The sequence below is a fragment of the Vidua macroura genome, chromosome 20, assembly GCF_024509145.1.
Source record: "Vidua macroura isolate BioBank_ID:100142 chromosome 20, ASM2450914v1, whole genome shotgun sequence".
Lineage (NCBI taxonomy): Eukaryota > Metazoa > Chordata > Aves > Passeriformes > Viduidae > Vidua > Vidua macroura.
The window spans coordinates 9,726,270-9,747,047 of NC_071590.1; the positions used below are offsets into that span (position 1 = coordinate 9,726,270).

Here is a 20,778-nt window from a genome sequence, read left to right on the forward strand (position 1 = left end):
GTCATAAATTTATTAAGTGCTCCAAGCCCCTGGCCAGCAGAAAGGTGAAATCTGAGGATTACAGGCTGTGGCCACACTGAGTTCATCCTTGTTTTCTTCCAACTTAAAGCCATGTAGTCTTGAGAATTAAAGCAAACCAGCCTGGATTATCCCGGGGACAGATGCAAGAACTGGCAACAACCTCTTAGAAACAGTTGTCAGTTTATAGCAGAGTTTTCTGGTAACTGGTGGATGTGTTTATTTTAAAACACTTCCTAGACTTGCCTAGGGAAGAAAGGTCTCCCTCGTGAACCAACTGGCACTACTCATTTATGCAAAATTACTCATGGATATTTATTTTTGAAATATTTAAAGCCCAGGACCTGCAGCGAGTTCTGCCTGCGAGCACAAGCCTGTCGGTGTGATTCAGAATGAATTGGGTGTGACAGGCAGAGCTGTGTCTGGACAAGCACAGGGCATCCAGGTGCCAACTGCACTGGGTGAAGCAGGGAGGACGTGGGAGGTCTGGTGGGCGAGCTGCACACGGGGCTGGTGGTGCCAGTTCCAGGGCTGCAGCTGTGGTTGCCACAACAGCAGCGAGCCCAGGGGATGCTGTGCACCTGAGAACAGCCCTCTCACCAAGGCCAGCTTCTCAGCCTGAGACTTTTCCTGCTTCTAAAGGCCTGAGGAGTAACTTAGAGGTTGTAGCCAGGTGGCTTTGGTCTCTTCTCCCAGGCAGCAAGTGACACAAAGAGAGGACATGGCCTCAAGCTGCACCAGGGGAGGTCCAGGTTGGACATCAGGAGGAATTTCTCCATGGGAAGTGTGGTCAGGCACTGGAAGGTGTCCAAGGAAGGAGTGGATGTGGCACCCAGTGCTCTGGGCTGGTTCACAGAGTGTGGATCAGTCACAGGTTTGGCTTGATGGTCTCAGAGGTCCTTTCCAACCGAAATGATCTGGCATTCTGCGGGCTGTTCACCAGTGAATTAATGAGACAGTTCTCATTGCCTGTTGTCGATAACAAATGCAGCGAGCTCTGCCCTGAAGCAACTGCTGTAGTTCTGAATGCTGAGTGTTCAGCTATGAACACAAGATAATTGCCCAGGCCTCTGAACGAACCCAGAGATGCGAGCGAGCATCCTTTGATCACAGGGCTCACAAACAGCTCTGTTTGGGTTTGAAAAGATGTGGAAAGTGAACACCAGGACACTGCTGTTCTCCACACACCTCCACAGCTGAAGGAACAGGAACTCTGCATTTCACTTCACTCTGGGCTATGTTTAGACAAAGAAGCCTTTGTCTAAACAAAGTACAGATTAAAGGTGTATTTTTTAAAATCAGAAGCTTTTATTTTGTTGTTACAGAATGATTAAAAGTTTAAGATGTTTCAAGTACGAAGACTAATGGTTCAACCATCATGTGTCACCTGCTTCAGCAATAATAAAGCAGAGGAAAACAGAAATTGTTTTGCCTCTGCTGCCATAATTCCACCAAATGACCTTTCTGTAGGGCTGCAGGGTAGAAAAATGCTGGGATATGGTGGGAGAGTAGAGCTGATTACATTTATCCTTAACTTGTTATTAAACATCACTAACTCCTTAACACATCTCATTACTTTTAAGGATCAACTCTAGCATGCCTCCCCTCCCAGCTGCAGTGGTGTCTCTTTTGAAGTCAGATGTTGCCCTGCAGATTCCAGGCAGTATCCTATTTCAAAGCCACGCCGTCCCAGAGAACAGGTATTTCTTCCAGGCAAAGAGGGCCATGCAAATGAGCGCAGGAAGGGGCTGGCTGCCTTTCCACCGCCTTGGAGATAACAAAACAAGCCACGCGTTCCAGCGACTTAAAAAAAAAAAAAAAAAAAATTAAAAATCCATGGATAGAAATGGTATGGAATGTAAATGGTGCTTTTTGTATCAATGTGTGCTCCAAGAATACAGAACGTGGGACAATGCTGTTGTTGTGGGAGGGAGGAGTGACACAGGAAAAGCACATCCCTGCAAAGACCTAAATTCATCGTGGTTCAGCGTGCTCTGCTGTGAGAAACTACCCTCGGTACAGAACCCCAGCTTTTCTGCTGCAGAAAGCCACGAACACACCGACTGCAAACCGTGACTCCACACACTGTTCCCGTTACAGCTGCTGCACGAGGAGCTCGAGTAAATTAGCTCCTCCACTAAACATCACTTTTATGCAGACACAAGAAAGAATCCTGCTCCTTTATTACCTCCCCTGCATTTTCTTGTGAGGGCTTTAGTGCCTATATCCATACACAACAAGAATGAACAGGTCAGCTGTATTATTCAGTAGTTCAAGAAAGGCTCTGGGTTCGTTGTTGCTTTTTTATTTTTACTTTTTTTTTTTTGGCTGCTTAATTTAGGCAGCCACAGGATTTCGGGCTGGCTGCACTGGGGTGCTGCAGGCGCCAAGCAGAGCTGTTAAATCCTGCCCTGCCTGGCTCGGCACCAGCGCACCGAGGGCTGAGCAGCGTTTGATGCCGGGGCAGCGTCTGAGGCGGAGAGTTTTAGCGAGCCCCAAGGACGCCGAGCCCAGCGCTTATCCCTGCGCAGGACACCCCAAAATCTCCCCCCTCGCCGTGCCTCGCAGCGTTGAGCTCAGCGCGTTTTTATCAGCCCGTGCTCCCGGCGGGGCCGTCCGCACCCGCGGTAACGCCCGGCCCGGCCCCGCTCGTTGTAACCCCCAACGCCCCGGGGCCGGCACCCGCCCCCGGCCCAACCACCGCCGCGGGGGCCGTTCCTGGCGCCGCCGGCAGCCGTTCCCGACGCCCGCAGGCACAGCCCCGCGCACATCCCGGCCGGCCGGAGCGGCCGCTGCGCCCCGCGGCCTCGAAGCCAGGCCGGTGCCCGGGGCGGGCCCGGGCGGCGCCCGCGGCTCTCGCGAGAGCGGGGCGGGGCGGCCCCGGGGCGGGCAGGGAGGAGGCGGCTCCGGGACCCGCGGTGCCGCCCGCCTGTCACAGCGCCCGGGCCGCCCAGCGCCGCCAGCAGCCGGTAAGGGCCCGCCGGCCGCGGGGCAGCGCTCCCGGGGGGGCGAGGCTAGGGGCGGCAGCATAGGGTCCCCCCCCCCCACCGCCGCGCCGGGCGGCTCCCCGCCAGCGCAGCCCGGCGTGGGGAGCCGGGCGAGGCCGCGCAGCAACGGGAGGAAGGGGTGGGTCTGCCGGGGCAGCCGGGCTTGCGAGCCCGCGGGGAGGCGGCGGGGCGGGCGCTGGGGCCGCTCCGCGGGGAGCCCGGGGCAGCGCCGGGCAGGCGACGGCTCCCCCCCGCGCGGGCCGGGGGCGGCGGAGGAGCCGCAGAGCCGCGCCGGGCTGGGCGGGTCCCGGCGGCCGCGCCGGGCCGGTGGCGGGCGGGGGGGGTGGCGGTTCCATCTCCCCGTGGCGGCTCCATTTTCCCCCCGTGGCGGGCTCCATCTCTCCTCTTAGACCTCCCATCTCCATCCCCGCCCGGGGTTCCGTCTCCCCCACTCGGATCTCCCCCTCTCCTCGGGGGGCTCCATCCCCCCGCGGCTCTGCCCGCGCTCCCCCCCGCGCCGTGCCCGCTCGCCGCCCGTGTGCTGCCGCATTCCCGGCCCGCTGCCGGCCCGCGCGGGTCCCTCCCGGCGGGGTGGGTGGGCCGGGCTCGGCGTGGTGAATCAGGCGATGGGGAGCGCAGGCTGGGTGCCGGCTGCTGGTGAAAGTGTGGCGGGGAAGCGCGGCGGGTGTTTACCTCCGGCCGGGGCCGCCCGCAGGCTGGAGCGGGGAGGAAGCGGCAGCAGCAGCAGCGATGGCGCGGCTGGTGGCGGTGTGCCGGGACGGCGAGGAGGAGTTCCCCTTCGAGAAGAGGCAGATCCCCCTCTACATCGATGACACCCTCACGGTGAGTCCCCGCCGCCCGTCCCGCTGTGCCCGCGCCTCCCGCGTGTTGCAATTCCCAGGCCGGGCCTTTCCTCCTTGCCGGGCCTCGCTGGCTCCTCCTCGGGCTCCCGCAGCGTTAATCTTCGGGACTTTGCAACACTTGGGGTTAACAGAGCTGAATGTGGCAACTTTTTTTATCTGATGGCCGGCTCTGGAAGCGGGCGAAGCGCGTAATGAGGGAGTTATCGCTGTGCCGGGGCCTGTGCACAAGTTGTGCCGGAGCCACAAGCGTGCCTCGGTGCTCAAGGGTGGAGCAAAGCCATTTTTCTGCTGGGAAGGAAGGGAGCCATGTTAACGTTAAACCCGGCTTAAAACCGGCCGATTGTTCCGCTCTTAAACAGGCCAGGAAAGGCTAAAGGCATTTTCCAGAGCTTTGGCGTGAAGTCAGGGCTATGGAGTCTGCAGAAACGTAACGAATCTGAGAGTTCCCATTCCAGGGTGTTGCTGGGAGTTGGAAAACGTGGTTTGGCCGTTTCCAGAAGATTCAGTGGAAAAAATCAACTAAATGCAGCTTGGAGGTTCTCTGGTCCTTCTCCTCGTGAGTTTAGAGGAAGGTTCAAAAAATTGCATTGGAGGAGCACACAGAGCAAATGGAAAAAAAAAAAAAAAATCTCAAACTAGCCAGTTGCTCTTTGTTTTAATCCTTAAAGCAGGAAAATGTGTTGAAAATAATATTGCACTTAGTGTAATTTGGTATCTCAATGGTTCATATTTGATTTCTCATGATAGTTGGACAGTAACTGTTGTTACTTTAAGCGATGTAAAATGGGGATGATTAAATTCCTAATCTGATGTTTAGGATGGAAGAATCCCTGAGTTTTATTAGCTGAGGAAGGTGTCCCTGCACATGGCAGAGGGGTGGGACTGGATGATCTTCAAGTTCCCTTCCAACCCAAACCATTCTTCCACCTTCCAGAACAAAAGTGTTGAATGTCTTCAGACAGGCCCCATCTGGTTTTGCTGCATTTGAAGGAAGTCCTGTTGCTGTATTTTAGTTTTGATCAATGCGAAAGGTGACATATTATTAATTTACCAATTATCATCACTATTTTTGGCTTCTCTCTGTTCAGGTATCAGGCAAAGTTTCCCCTAAAGCTGTCCAAAGCCGTACCTGCCTCTCCTAGAGGGGCTGATGACCTGGAAAACCCAGCACTGTGCAGGAATAGTGCAAGTTTGAGTTTTTTGCTGTCTTGGCCACACCTTGAAAGTTATTTTGCCCATTCATTTTCCATGTGGTTTTAAGCTCTTGGATTTCTCTCTTTTTTTTTTTTTTTTTTATTTTTTTTAATCCTTCCTGGACTCCCTATAAAATTTACCCATTAATTTGTGTCATGTAGACTTGCCACGCTCTGCTTTTTTTTTGTTGTGTGTAATAGGTTGAGAGTGAAAATTCAGCTCTACCAGGTGGATGACTTCAGAAGACCTAAAATGCCATTTGTGGTTTAGTCCCAGAATTTAATACCAGGCCCAAACTTTGTGTAATTGCACTGTGTTGTTGCTGCCCTTCTGCTTTTTACATCCTCATGATTGAAAGGGTCCTCTAGCTGTAAATCAGTTTTATATCCATCTGGAGAAAAGGCATTTATGCAAGTGCAAGTCATCCTCACCATGAAGAAATCTTACTCTGTGTCCATTTTATTTTTTATGATTGTGTTACTGTTGTTACAAAGTATTTGGATTTCTAGGTGGTTTCTGGAGGCATTTATTAAAAAAAAAATCTGCAGAAGCAAGTGAATGAACTCTGAGCTTCCTTGTCTGTCATCTATAATTTATTTTTTAAATACTTAATGAGAGCTATTACAAGACATGCAGCTGTCTTTGAAACAGAATTTTACATCTGCAGCACTATCTTTAAAAAATAATGGTGGGTATTGATAGTAACTGGCTTCCAAAAACTCAAATTTAAAAATTAGTGCGACCAGTCAGCTGAAAGAGTTAATATGTGCCTTAAATGTGGGATCTGTGATTAGTGATTGCAAATGAGGAGTGAATGGCCCATGTGCTCTTCATCTGGAACCTTGCTTTGTAGTAGCCCAGGAAGCAGCTCAGGTGCAGGGAGATGCTGCTGCCCTGAGTGGATTCTTCACCACCACACTTCCCTGTTCCTTCTGGCTCAGCCAGAAATTAAAGGAGGTTTCAGTATTGAACCCTTTTCATTTCTTAAGCAGCTTTTATGGTTTCTAGAAGGCATTCCATTTGATGTGGTATTACAGGATTTTTTTTTTCCCCCTTCCAGTTCAGGGTGTGATGGTGGTTGATGTTTAACCACTTAATAAAATCTCATCAGACACATGAATTAATTTAGTCTTTGATTCTCTTGCTCTGTTGTACAAAATACCTCAGGGTGTTGTCTGATAGTGGGAGATGAAGGCGAGGGGGGAGAAATAGGCAGATTTATCTCTTGTCTCTGCTCTTGGCAGATAGAGCTTTTACTTTTGCTTGTAGCTCCTGGCCCACAGAAACTCCACATTAGTGATGTAGGAAACCTGCAAATCTGCAGCAGAAACTGGTGTGTGGATGGATCAGGGGTGTGAGGGAGGCTGGAAAAGGAGCTGGGGGTTAGGATTGGCACTGGCTGTGGCACTGCTCTGCACTAAGATAAGGCCAGTGCTCAGACTGGGGCACATGGCACTGCAAAACAGTTCTCAGAGAAATGGTGTTTATATTGGAGTGGTGTTCAGTGCCTGGAAAAGTGAGTTCTCTGGAGGTCGTGTTGGTAATTAGGCAGGCAGCAGGGAATTCTGCCTTCCCTAGACAGCTGAAGGAGGAAAAGGGGTGTATCAGACACTTTTATTTGGTGCTCCATTTGCATTGGGGTTATTAACCAAAGTTGTTATTTTGCCTTTCACATTTTAGAGTGAACTTTCAGTATTCATATTGACAAATTCCCTGTTTCTCAGTTTGGACAGAGAAGAGAACTAAGCCAGACTTTACATATTTTTCTAGTTGCTTTCATTTTATTCCATGGTTGCACAGTTGGATTTTTGACTGAAAGTTGCTTTCCAGATTTTGCCTTCTCCCAAGAAATTACCCTCTTTGTTTCTCAGTAATTTGATAAGAAATGTTATTAATTACTTACAAGTAATCACATTGTTCTGTAGGCTTAACATTTTGCTTTGAGCCTCTTGAGAGTTGCAGCTGCAATCACACAAAGCAAACTGTGCCTTGGAGTACCTTGTTGGGTTAATATGGTTTGAAATTAGCCTTTGGAGGAGTCGACTCTGTCATTAAACTGTTGTGACTGTTTCCTCAGAGCTTTATAAATCGAGTTAAGCTGTTGGGTCCATTTGGATCTCAGTGTGTTGAAGGATTTTTTTTTATTTTATTTTTTTTTAACTGAAGCAGGGTCTCAAGTCATGTAGATGATAATTTGAACACTGATGGTCCATTTAGCAACTTTTGCTTTCTAACAGCTATTTAAGAGTTGCCATTTATAAACTGCCTCTAGAACATTATATCAATGAAGCATTTATTACTTTGCTGAAATATTCACTATCTGAAACAATTACTTTTATCCTTTCCCAAGCTCCAGTAATTATGTGAAAAGAATGAGCATTTAACATCATTTCAGTCTTATTTCCCCCAAGAAAGTAAAACAGCTAATGCTCTGTTTGGCTTTTTTTTTGTTTGTTAGTTTGTTTGTTTGTTTTGTCTGAGAGCTCCTCTTTAAATTGTTTTTCCTCTCTTGTATAGATGGTGATGGAATTTCCTGATAATGTGCTGAACCTCGATGGACATCAGAATAACAGTACACAGTTGAAACAGTTCATCCAGGTAAATCAGTTCCTAAGAAGTGAGATTTTTGCTTTCCTCAGGTTTGTGTTTTTGCTTCTCCAGGAGGTTGTGACTCCTGGAATGCCTCAGACACGTCAGCACCTGGGAGCAATCACACATTGGTACCAAAGTGCACAGGGTTCAGTTGTGCTCTGGATTCCACAGCATTTATTGCACGTTGTCTTGTCAGGAGGCAATTGCTGCACGTCTGAGAGCTCAGAACTTACAGTGGGAGCTACAGCTTCTAAATACATACTAATTTTTATTTTTCTGAGCAGTTTTGAACCACCCTTTCCAGTGGAAGAGTGGATTGCTCGAGGTTGGGTTCTTATGATTAGTGCCCATAGCAGGGTAGAATTTGTGTGCCAGTTTGTAGATTTTATGTAGATAAGTAGTGAGAATTGGTTTTGTGGTACCCCAGAAACTTTAATCCTAGAAACTGACGTGCCAAATTCTTACAATTCTGACACCTGTAGCAGCTGCAGAGTGGTGCCTCCTGATGTCCAGAGGGGCAGAGGTTGCTGCTCTGCAGTTGCACAGTTGCCTCCTCAGGGCTGACAGCAGCAGTGCAGACACGTGCTGCATGCCAAGTGCAGCTGCCTTGTGAAAATAGCTCGTTCCTGCTTTGCTGTGACTCCTGCAATTAATTACAGGAAACAGGGTTATTGCAGAGTGATAGTGCTTGGCAGGTGATTTAATGGGCCTTCCTGTAAGAGCACAAACCTTAAACGTTGCCTGATGTACCTCTGCTTTCCATATTGCATAGAAGGAGCTGAGGACGCTTTCTCTTTTCAGTGGATGCGAGTTCTGCTGTGCTGTGTGGTCTTTTCTTCCTTCCCCCAGAAGCTGTGGCAAGTCCTTTGTGCATGGGGAGTGTTTGAGTGGTGTGATGTGACAATAATACAGAAAATTCCATGGTGGCATGACATTCCCTGTGCAGATACAACTCAAGTGTGGGTTTGTGTGTTGGGGTGTGAGGAAGGGACTCTCTGCTCTGCACAGCTCTGCTGGTGGCACTCCAGTGCTGCTGGAAGCCAAGGCAGTAATTCAGCAGTGAGAAGGACTAGAAGGGTATGTGCTTTTTGTGAGGACGTGTGCCTGGATGTGTTTGACACAAGGGCCAGGAGACACAGCTACAACTGTTTATTGACGTAAGCAATATTAGAAGGTGTTCTCATTAATGTTCTATTAATAGCACACATTGGATGTTCACTACTGAAGTGGAAGGCTTCACCCTGAGTAGTAATGTGTGCTTTCTTTAATTCCAGCTAGTAGGATTGTAATGGGAAATGGCATTTAGCCTTCCAAGAAAAATCCTGCTAAATTGTCGCGGTCTGAGCAGAACAAGTTGGTTGTAAATGAGATTTCCATAAATGCCAACGAGCCTTCGTGAATTTCCTTTCCATGTGCCAAAGACAAAACGAGTGTGAGCAGAAGTTGAAAACTTGCAGTTGGTGTGTGTGAGACCTTTTCCTACAACATCTGTGCTGAGGTGGAGAAAAAGAATTTCCCAGTTGGGACGGTTATTCTGAAGCAGCGTTCGCGGCGAAAGGAGACAACGAAGAGGAGAACAAAAAAAAGAGGAGAATAAGCATCAAATGATTTGGTTTTTGTGGTGTTTTTGCAGAGGCACAGCATGCTGAAGCAGCAGGACCTGAACATTGCCATGATGGTGACGTCGCGGGAGGTGCTGAGCGCGCTGTCGCAGCTGGTGCCGTGCGTGGGCTGCCGGCGCAGCGTGGAGCGCCTCTTCTCCCAGCTCGTGGAGTCAGGGAACCCTGCCCTGGAGCCCCTCACCGTGGGGCCCAAGGGGGTGCTCTCAGTCACCCGCAGCTGCATGACTGATGCCAAGAAGCTTTACACGCTCTTCTACGTGCATGGGTCAGTGTCTGCGAGCTGCTTGCACCGTCCCCGCGCTCTGCGCGTTGCCGAGTTGTCGCAGCACGTTCTCCTCTTCAACATCCGTAATTACAGCTGCTCCTTGCCTAAACTGGGGAAAAAGCAAACCTCATCTTTGATAGCACCAGCTGCAGTGCCATGATTGCAGTTGGAAGATGCCAGTGTTTAATGTTCGGTCCTTAATCTGATGCAGGCCCTGCGGGGTTTTCGTGGTCTCTGGAAGAAGAGTGTTTGCCTCACTGGTTGGCGTGTAAAAAAATGAAATACAAGTGTTAATTTTTTCCACCAAAGCTTGCTGCTCTTGGGTAGAAAGGTAACGCTGAGAAAGTGAAACCTTCTGGGCTTGGTGAGCACAACAAATACCCCAGTGCCATTAGTTCCTCAGCTGTCAGCAGAGCAAACAGTGAGTGCTCAGCACAGTGTGTCTTGGCCTTCCAGTTGGCTTCAGCTTGTTCTTCTTGCTCCAGTTAGCAGGAAAAGTAGGGAAGGTCAGAGCAGAGTTGAGATTGAGATGGGGAAAGTGAGGCAGTGTAACCTGATCCAGTGGTTTTCAGGATACAAAGTTCCTCACTTTTTTTTTTTTCTTTTCCATAGGTCCAAACTGAATGACATGATTGATGCAATTCCCAAAAGTAAGAAGAACAAGAGGTGTCAGCTACACTCCCTGGACACACACAAACCAAAACCTTTGGGGTAAGTCTGTGTTTAAAAAGCACAATTGAAATATTTTAAGGAGGCAAAGTACTGAGACTAATTTATTTTTAAGCATTGAGATCATTTAAGCATTGGGATCAATTTTTATGCTCTGATCTGCTTGCCAGAGTGGGAGTTGGATTGTAGCAGACCCAAATAGTTGTTGGGGAGAAGGAAGAGAAGCATCAGGAGTTTTGGGCATGCCCAGGGCATGGATGGCTTGTGCACTGTGATATAAACAGTGCTCTAGAAAGACAAACTGGTTTTTGTGCTCTAGACCAAAATGGTTGCTCAGCAGATTTTCTCACATTTAGGTCAAAGGGTACATGCTAAATAAATATACATCCTTTTGCTTGGCATTATTAAAAATTCCTTGCACAACTGTTAACCAAGGGCTTTATTGTGGTTGGATGCAGGGTTAAAACTGGAACTCCATAAAATGTATTTTCTCAAAAGTGACAGCATGTTTTGAATACACCACTGCACAATATGCATATATGCCTCTGTCTTGAAGTTGAAATGATTTATTCCAGCTGGTTAAGCAGAAAAACACTCCCTGTAAATCTATTGTGGATTCTGAGGAGGTTTCTTGTTTGTGGTGTGGCTCCTTTTTTTTTTTTTTTTTTTTTTCATATGATGACCAATAAATTAGTCTCTTGGGCTTAATTGGAGTGTCTGGACCTTTTTTACTCAGCTGTGTTCTGCTGCTGCTGAAGCCTCCAACCTGTGAAAGCTTGCTCATGGTTTCCAGTTACAAGACATGTATTTTTCTATGCAGATTGGAGTCTCTCTGGGTTTAGTTAAATCCCCTGGGATACCAGGCATGTGGAATTTGACACTTGATTTTTGATTGTGCTGATTGAGGATACTGGGAGCTAATCATTATCTGCTATTATATTTTGGTTACAGGCCTTTCACAAAATTACTTTAAAGCTTATGTTACACAAGATCCTGAGAGTATAGGGGTGTAGAGACATATATTTATTTTTTAAATAAAGCAAATTCATAGCATCATGAAAGTGGGTTTTGGGGTTCTTTTATATTTAGTAAGCTTAATCTTTCCTGTGTGAGAACAGATGCCGTGGAACCTGCAGTTGGTGCTTTGGCAAGGTAGAACAATTCTGAAGCTGAATGAATAGAGAGGAAAATGCTGCTTTTATTTCCTCATTTCATGCTGGAATAAATCCCCTTAGTTCTTTGGATGCTGGCAGGTTAACAGGGAATATGAGGAAGAGCAATGTTTTATACTCTGCAGGTAAAACGTTGGGGTTCTCAGAGAACATGGCCTGTGGACAAGCACTGCAGCTTGCTAAAGAAGCAGGACTTGCACTCCCCATCTCAGCTAAAACCCCTGAGTTGTGTACACAAGTGACCAGAGTTTATCAGCATTGATATAAATGCAAATAAATCTGCCTGCAGTGGACACAAACAGGCTCTGGCTGGGCTGTTGTCACAGAACAAACTTCATTTACCAACCTAGAGCTCCTGCTCCACGTCTTTACAAGAAACTCCTTCAGATGAGTTGCATCTGTTGGGCATTTCCTCCACACAAAACAGGCTTTGAGTTGGAGCTGTGTGTTTAATTAGAGGAGTTATGTAAGCAGCTAATGCCACTCGAGGGTTACTTGATGACCTCAGTCTGTGCCTGGCTTTTGGCTCCTCAGCTCCGTTTGGGGCTCAGGAGCATTTCAAACTCCCCTAAATGCAAGCCCTGTGACCTGGCAAACTGGGTAATGGCACACAGAACTCCTCTCATTAGGAAACAGGGCTGCTTCTTCCCATGTTCCTGCTCTGTTGTGTCCATAACACAGAAATGACCATTCTGATAAAGTGTCAAGTGTAGACAAGCCTGTAAGTAACCATGACTTGTTAAAGTCCATTTTTTTTGCTCACTTTTAGCACATCCAAATGTGAGTTGTAAAGTTACTTTGATATTCTAACAGATTTTTGAAATTTGAGGTAGGATGTTTTATGGTGAAAGTTGTTTTGGGTTTTTTTTTTTCGTTTTGCTTTTTTCTTTTGTTATTTTACCAAATTGTCTTCAGCTGACAAGTATTAAAACTTGTATTTGTTTATACTTAAAGTAATAGTCTGAAAATCACAGCTGGTTTGCAGCTGTGACATTAGAAAGCCATGGTGAGTCTGGGTTATAAACATGGAAAGCAAAATTTGTATGTCAGTTCTGACCCAAACTTTCATAGATGTTATGGCTTAGCCTATAAAGAATTCAAATTAAATTAAGGAACAGAGCAGCATTTTCCATAGGATTTTTTAAGGAAGAATAACTAGCTGATAATATATATGTTATAGGTCTGAAAAATGTTTGGTAATACTGTGTGACAATGAAAGGAGCAGTAGCAGACTCAGTTCAAAGAAATTAAGAGCAGTTAAGAAAAGTAGAGAAGACAGGAAGAGGAAGAACAAGTGTAGCATCATTTTCTGCTATGGACTTTCCCAGGGAGCAGTCAGGTAAAGAATGAGGCTCTGCTGGGTTTCTTTGCTGCCCCCCAGCAGGATAATGAAGAGTTTGGTGTCATTTCCATGCAGGGGTTGCTGGATGGATGTGTGGGAGCTCATGTCCCAGGAGTGCAGGGATGAAGTGGTTCTGATCGACTCCAGCTGCCTCCTAGAAACGTTAGAAACCTACCTACGAAAACACAGGTATGTGAGGGGAGCAAACCACACCTTCCTTTGGGGAATCACTTGGTTTTTGTGAGCTCAAAACGCTCAAAGTGCAGAGGGTTTTTTTCTTGTGAAGCTGAAGATCTCAGCTTGGTGGTGATGGGAGGCTTTGCCACGCGGTTGATGAGACAAAGATGGTGGAACATTCTTTGTGTTCAATGAAAGGGAAGATGTGGAGACCTCTGATGAAGTCCTAGCTGCTTGTCTTATTTTTTTGGCTGGGTTTAAATGATGATTTACAGTTTAAAAACTGTGTGTTCTCATTCACTCTTTGACTGCTCTTGGGCTGTGCTTGTTTTTAGGCTTTCAGGGACTATGTGCCTTTTCAGAATCCTGTGAGCTGCTCTACTGCAAGCAGATTTTAGGCTTGGTGTTGCCTTTAAAGCACTGTTTTAAACCACTTATTTATGCCTGGTGCTGTTAAATCTCTCTTGCAGGGCAGAAATAAACCATTAAATTATAGTTGCATGTGCACAGGACCTGCCGTGCTGATTGAAAAGTTTTAATTTCCAGCAGTCTCAAGGTTCTGATATCAACTGTGGGGGCACAGATGGGCGCGGGGGTGGCGGTGCTGTGGAAATAACACTTTGGAAACAAAATAACTTTAATCTCCTGTGACATTAAACACTGCCTTGGCTGCCTTCCTGGTGCTAACCTGCAATAATACTGCTGTTTTCTCTCCTTCCACCACAGAAAGCAGACAGGTATCGTAGCTCTAGCAGCAAAATATCTTTGATTTAGTGCTGTTGAATGGCTGGAGACACTAGGAGAGGGAAAAACACCATCCAAAGCTGGCATGGGGAGCCAGCTTTGAGCTGAAATGTGAGCAGCTTGTCTGACTTGCATTTTTAGAGTCATCCAGCAAGAGATCTCGTAGCCTCTTGAAGGTTACTCCTCTTATGACACAGAATGAGCTTAATTTGCTTGTATTTTAATTATAAGTATACTCCTGTCACACGTGAGCTGTCACATGTTTAAAATGAGCATGTTGTGTTATAAATAACCCTCGTTTGGCCATCAGCACAGCAATCTAATAATTCAAAATATGTCTGTGGTAGAAACAAGGATCACTCTTGTACAGCAGGCACCGGAGGATACTTTGCCTTGTTTCTTATCACTCACTTGAGTACACTTGAAAGAATTGCTGGAAGGAGATGTGATATGTGTTACTTGAGATTTTGAGGGAGTATTTGCTCACTGCTGAGATTTCTGATCTTTGAGTTGAATTCCTTGTGGGGATTTCTTCAAATCGAGGATTTGCTGGGTGGGCTGCGCTCCATGGGTCAGAGGACAGAAGTTTGATATCCAGGTCAGTAACGTAGAATAGATGGGATAATTCATGGTCAATTTAGGTGGATCATAGCCAGAATACCATAATAATTACATTTTTTTGGAGCAGCACAGCCCTCCCACACCCCAGTTCAGACACATCACCGCGCACCCGGCGCGTTCGCCTGATTCTGTGCTTCCCCCCCCCCCAGATTTTGCACCGACTGCAAGAACAAAGTGCTGCGTGCCTACAACATCCTGATTGGGGAGCTGGACTGCAGCAAGGAGAAGGGCTACTGTGCTGCCCTGTACGAGGGGCTGCGCTGCTGCCCCCACGAGCGCCACATCCACGTGTGCTGCGAGACCGACTTCATCGCGCACCTCTTGGGCCGGGCCGAGCCCGAGTTCGCAGGAGGGTATGAGTATGTAATTGGCTAGAGTGGGCTATCTAGCGCTTTGCTTCTTTATTTGACTCTTCAAATGTCTTTGTCCAAAGTGGCTTTTTTTGCCTCTTTGCTGTGTGATGAACTCGTGGTTGTGGATATCTGTACCTGGCGTAGGCTCGGAGAGAGCGCTTGGAAGGTTTTCAGCTGTGCTTTGGAAGGAAGGAAGTGACCAAATGTCTTCCAGTTGGTTGTTCACTCCCTGCAGCTGCCTGCTTGCCCACTGAGGTGTTCAAATATGCGAAATAGAAAGAGAGCCTTGGTCCAGTTTTGCCAAATGCCAAGTATTCAAGTTAGCCTTGTTGCCAGTTGTGTATTTCCGAACCTTTTTTTAAGCAGCTTGAAACTGTCCAGTGAAAAGGACAGTTCTGAGCTCAGTATTGGAGAATCAAAGAATGAGTTGGAAGTGACATTAAAGATCATCTAGTTCCAACCTCAGTGCCTTTAAAGCTCAGTCATAACTGTTTAATAAGGAGGGTAAATCCTTTCATAGTAGTTTTCCCTTAACAGATTGACCAAATTGATAGATAATAGATGGATAATGAACAGATTAATACTGAAATGTTTTTACTCTGCACGGTAAGTAATGTACATAATTCCCTGTGTGTTTATTCAGCCTGAGCTAACTGATGGTGAAATAATTGCTGTGAACTCCAGCAAATTTTAGGACACAAAAGAATGCATCTCTGGCATTTAAACTCTTGATCCCTCCTAGGAAGGGCAGGATATGGCACCTGAAGCCAGAGGTGGCAAGGCACAGTGCTGCTTCACAGTGGTGGCTTTGACCTGTTCCTTTCTATTTTGCATCTGCATGCAGCACAGCAGAGCCCTGCCAGGCTGCTCCTGCAAACACAGCTGCAGTTGTACCTCCAGAGAACACGTCGGCCCTGCTTTGATCCCTTGGTTGGCTTCTAGCTGCCCTAACAATGCTTTGGTTCCCCTTTCCCCCAGACGGAGAGAGAGGCACGCCAAGACAATAGACATAGCCCAGGAGGAGGTTCTCACCTGCCTGGGCATCCACCTCTACGAGAGGTTGCACCGGATCTGGCAGAAGCTGAGGGCTGAGGAGCAGACGTGGCAGATGCTCTTTTACCTGGGGGTCGATGCTTTACGCAAGAGCTTTGAGGTAAAAACATCCAGTTTTGTCCAACTTGTGTCTGAGCTGCTGCAGTAACTGGGCCTGTTGTCACTGTAGTTCATTTTCTGCTTTTCAGCACTGGGCTGGAAGGAGTGTCAAGGGTGTTGCAGTCAGTCCCTTGTTCAGCTGTGTGACATCCATGCACAGCACAACTGGAGTGTGTTCCCATGTGGAATAAACTGGGATATAAAAGATTGAGGCTTGCTTTTACTTTCAAGCTGCCCATTCCAGTACACTGAACCTTCTGTGTTATTAATTCCGTTTTTCTACCTGATTGCATTGGAGGATGTGCTTTTGAATTACAAAAGTGGTTGCAAACTCTTGTGTTCAGCTTGTTCCGAGTGCACTCTGATCCTGTGGGATCCTGAGCTTCAGACAGAACTCCTTTAACATCTGCCAATACTTAATATTCATTATCAGTTTATATGGCATGGATATCTTTTTTGTTATGTTCATCTTCCATTCATAATAACTGTTCTCTCTAAAAACCTCTAAAACACCAGAGAAGAAGGAGGAAAATCAGTTTGGGAAGGATCATAGTGGAACCTTGAGCTGGTTAGTTCTTGGAGTTTTTTTACTCCCACAGGACCAGAGTATCACAGATCCACCAATGCAATAAAATCTGCAGCTCTTCACTGAAAAATGTGAATCTGGGCCATAGGTGCAAGCCAGAGCTCCCCCACACATGAGTTTCCAGCAATCTACACCGAGTGGCTGCATCTTGGTGGGCATTTCTCTCCTGTAGTCGATAGTTGTGTTACTGGGATTTCATTCGTGGCTGTTTTCCTTCTCCTGTTTTATAAATGAAAAAGCTTGAACTGTGATGAGTTCCATAACTGGACCTAACCTCTTGTAAACAGATGGCTGTGGAAAAAGTGCAGGGCATTAGTCGATTGGAGCAGCTCTGTGAAGAGTTTTCAGAAGAAGAGAGAGTGAGAGAGCTTAAACAAGAGAAGAAACGCCAAAAGCGGAAGAACAGACGGAAAAATAAATGTGTGTGTGAGATCCCTGCTCCTCTGCAGGCAGCAGAAGAGAAGGAAATCAATCAGGCAAAGGTAAACATGGATAGCTGGGGCTTTATGGGGCTTCATCCATCAGCTCACTGTTCCATGGTAGAGTTCTTGAGGGATTTTCTTGTATTTGTGTCCCTGGTGGAATTTAATGCTCTTTGAGATGAGCAGAGTCTTTGTGAAGTAGTTACCTGGGACTCCTCAGCTTTTGGGGTTTGGTGGGGTGGGGTTTTTTTATAAATCACAAATCTGAGGTTCAGGTCATGCCAGTCTCTCAGAACCTGGGGATTCAAATGCTGCTTGTAGACAATTACCACTGAATTTTTGGAGAGGTGGAATCTTTAAGTGCAGTTATTATTCAGGATCCCTTGGCCGACCTTAATGGGCTGTGACTGTGGGTCAAGGTAAATTGGTTGGGGTTTTGTTTAGTTGTGTTGTACTTGTGAAGAATTCTAAGCAATGCTGTTATCAGTCAGTGTCAGCTGGTTTTTCTCATGGAAAGAGTATCCTTTACAAAAATGCTGGCTGAGCTGCTTTCAGTGCCTGCAAGTGTTTTTTGTTTCTGTTTGAAGGAGAACTCAAACTTCACGGAAAGCAGCTGCAAAGCCTGTGGTAGCACCGAAGAAGCCAACAACTGTGTAGAAGTAATTGTTACTAATGAAAGCACTTCTTGCACTTGTCCTAGTAGTGGTACCCTATTAGGCTCACCTAAAATCAAGAAAGGTATGTTAAATGTCAGTATTTTTCATTTTTAAAAAGCATTTGCCATTCACGGGGTGAACAGCGGTCACCTGTTTTTAAAAAGGAGTCCCTGCCCGTGGCAGGGAGGTGGAATGAGGGTGATTTTAAGGACACTTCCAATCCAAACCTGTCTGGGGTTCTCTGAAGTCTTTCTTGCTAGAGGCATAACTAAAGAATGTGCAGCAGTTCCTACAGATGGCAGTAATTTTGGCCTCTGTCTCAGGTTTATCTCCACACTGTACTGGCAGCGACTGTGGCTACTCCTCGAGCATGGAGGGCAGCGAAACGGGGTCCCGGGAGGGCTCGGACGTGGCCTGCACTGAGGGCATCTGCAACCATGATGAAAATGGTAGGTTTGGGAAGAAGATAATGATGCTTTAATATCCCCAGAGCTGCAGCATCTCAAAAGAAACGTGGCTGTGTTTTGCAGGGGACGATGCCTGCGTCCATCGCTGCGACGACAAGGAGGAGGATGGAGATAGCTGTGTGGAGTGCTGGGCTAATGCAGAGGAGAGTAACATAAAAGGCAAAAACAAAAAGAAGAAAAAGAAAAGTAAAGCTTTGAAGTGTGAGAATGACCACGTAAGGAACATGGCTCTGCCAGATGCTTCTCTAAGTGCTTACATTTGAAAGTAGTTACGGAAGGATTTTAAATTCCGATTGAGATTTGTGCTGAAAATGGGACAACAGGGATCTCTTGTTCCCTTGTCATCCCAAGTTTTGGCATTGAGGTCCTTCCTCTCGAGTAGATTGTGGTGGAGTCTCTTCTGTGTTCCTAAGCATGTGCACTTTTACTCACTCTCAGTGAATGTGCCACCCCAGCTCTCCAGGCACACGTTTAAGTATAAATATCTACCCTCGCTCACCTTTGAACCTTCCTCTTTTCCCTCTGCTTCCGTCTCCAGCTCGAATACTCCACACTAAACACTGCTGGCAGTTGATTGCAGGCTCTTTTCCATTTCAGATTCAGAAACTTGGGAGCTGTCTGGCAGATGCAGGTAGCAGAGAGACCTCAGGAAATCTCACGCACACAGAGTTTCACCGCGACAAGACCAAAGACACACACGCTGAGAGCTGCTGTAGCGCAGACAAAAGCGGCCAGCAGTTGCCTTGGTTTGAGCATATGAAAAATGTGTCACAGTTTGCAGAACCTACAGAAATGTCACTTGTCCCTGATACTGGAAAAGGTGCCAAAAGCTTAGTGGAACTCCTTGTAAGTAACCTCTGCATTCAAGTTTTGGGTTGTAGCATCTTGCTTTAATCTTTGGAGTTGAGAACTCAACTCCCAGTGAGGAATTGAGTCCCAGTGTTCAGTTCAGTTCCTTGTGCACGTTCCCTGAGAAGTTTATAATTGCAGAGGAGGAGAAATGGTCGCTGGAATGCAGTGACAGAACTTGTGTTGCAAGTGCTCATTGTCGAGGATTGCGTTATTCCGTAACATGAAGTGGGCATTATTGCTGCCTTCAGGCCTCAGATGTGACTTCCCACTGCAGGCTCCTTGGGCAGCTTTCATCTCTCTCCTTTCCTTTCCTTCTTCTTCCACTTATTTAGATCCTTTGCTCTATTTCCCTGCTTTTTCCTTTTCTTTCTTTTCTTTTTTCGTCTTCCCTCATCTTTCTCTCTTGCCTTCCTTCTTTTTTTTCCCCCCACCTTTCCCCCAAAACCCTCTAATAAAATCTATCATCTTCCCATGGGAATGTGCTAAGACTGAAGCAGATTTGGATCCATTTAATGATGGATCTTGGCTGTTTCTCAAACCAGCAGAGCCCTGTGTGAGCGGGGTGTCCAGATCAGCTTTGGGCTGGTGTGGCAGGGAGCGGTGGGGACAGATGTGCTGGAGCTCTGAAATCCCCGTTCTCATTGCAGGATGAGTCAGAGTGCACTTCTGATGAGGAACTGTTCATCTCCCAGGATGAAATCCAATCATTCATGGCAAACAACAAGTCTTTCTACAGCAACCGGGAGCAGTACCGGCAGCACCTGAAGGAGAAGTTCAACAAGTACTGTCGCCTCAACGATCACAAGGGGCCCGTCTGCAACAGCTGGCTGGCAACAGCTGGAGCCAACTGAACCCAATCCAACTCTGTCTGTCACTGAAACTCGAGATGACTACTGCGCCTTCTCCTTCCAAACTTAATTTAGTGACTTACGGCAAAATTTTATCTTAAATTAATGTGATTCTTTTTTTTTTTTTCTTGTTTTTTTTTTTTTTTCAGGGGGAGGCTGGTGGAGGTGATTTCCTTAATTTTGTTCTTTCTCCAGGCTTGTAATCTTTAGTTGAGTAGCTGTGCAAGCCTCTCTTCTAATTTAAGCCATCTCTTTTCATTCAATGTTTCTCTTCCTGTGAGACTTACAAAAAGCAAACTAGTGGCAAAGTAATGTTGTACCTATAATTCTGTACAGAATGACAAGGAGCTGAATATAAGATTTTACAAAGTAGACATCCATTTGCAAAATGTTTTGGATGTAATATGTTAAAGCGCAATGTGCAAAAATTTAAATAAAGAATATTTATTAATATGCATAGTAAAGGTGGGAGTCTATGTTTGTACTCGGGAGTGCTCAATTCCTGCGCTTCAGGTGGGTGGAGGTGGAGGTAAGGTGAGGAAAGCTGGGCTGGGAAAGGACAGATCCTTGAAAACCAGGCTCTGTGCTCCTCCAGGGAGATGGTTTGGGGATGTGGAGTTGCTGCCAGCCCAGCAGGGACTGTGAGGGCCTGGCTGTGTTGGTGGCACACTCCCAACTTGGCACTGCTCGGCATCAGGTGCCTGTTCTGCTTCCAGGAGCTGGGATAAGGGATGGCCACGGAGCTGGTGGGGGCTCTGCTCTGCAAACCCTGGCCTGAGGGCCGTGCCCAAGGGCAGCACGCTTTGGGGAGGGGGTTGGATTTGGAAGGTGCAGCTTGGGCTGTTGTGGGGGCATTGTTAAATCCCACCCTTTCATCAATTCAATACCTGCCGTGCCTCTTCTGTTCCAATTAATCTGCTTCCTCAGATTTCTGGGCATTATTTGAGCCCTGGGGAGGGGGGATAACACCCCCTTCACCGCGCTGCTCACCCTCTGCTCTCTCCACACCCGCTTTCTCCCTCTCCAAACCTCGCTTGGCTGCTTGCTCCCTGCTCCGCTCATCCCTCCCGCGGCTTATTCATGCCGGGGAAGGAAAACCCCCCCCAACCCCGCTCGCACCTGGAGCTGAGCCCCGGCAAAACTCAGCGCACGGAGGGCGTGTCCCCATGGGCGGGG

The 20,778-nt window shown here is 47.1% G+C and overlaps 1 protein-coding gene across 4 annotated transcripts; it reads left to right on the forward strand.

Moving 5' to 3' along the window:
* Nucleotides 1-2,904: 2,904 nt before the first annotated feature.
* GGNBP2 (gametogenetin binding protein 2) lies at nt 2,905-20,066 on the forward strand. Of its 4 annotated transcripts, none has more exons than XM_053995990.1 (15): nt 2,905-2,987; nt 3,721-3,848; nt 7,580-7,660; nt 9,288-9,541; nt 10,154-10,252; nt 12,563-12,721; nt 12,800-12,913; nt 14,416-14,625; nt 15,598-15,772; nt 16,645-16,839; nt 17,367-17,517; nt 17,759-17,884; nt 17,966-18,117; nt 18,500-18,748; nt 19,402-20,066. In XM_053995990.1, the coding sequence occupies exons 2-15, from the start codon at nt 3,756-3,758 to the stop codon at nt 19,603-19,605; spliced, it is 2,262 nt and encodes a 753-aa protein (XP_053851965.1). In that variant the 5' UTR covers nt 2,905-2,987; nt 3,721-3,755; the 3' UTR covers nt 19,606-20,066. The 4 variants fall into 4 exon arrangements, with proteins under 4 accessions (XP_053851965.1, XP_053851967.1, XP_053851968.1 ...); XM_053995992.1 differs by having other exon boundaries at nt 14,416-14,619; XM_053995993.1 differs by lacking the exon at nt 12,563-12,721.
* The last annotated feature ends 712 nt before the right edge of the window (nt 20,067-20,778 follow it).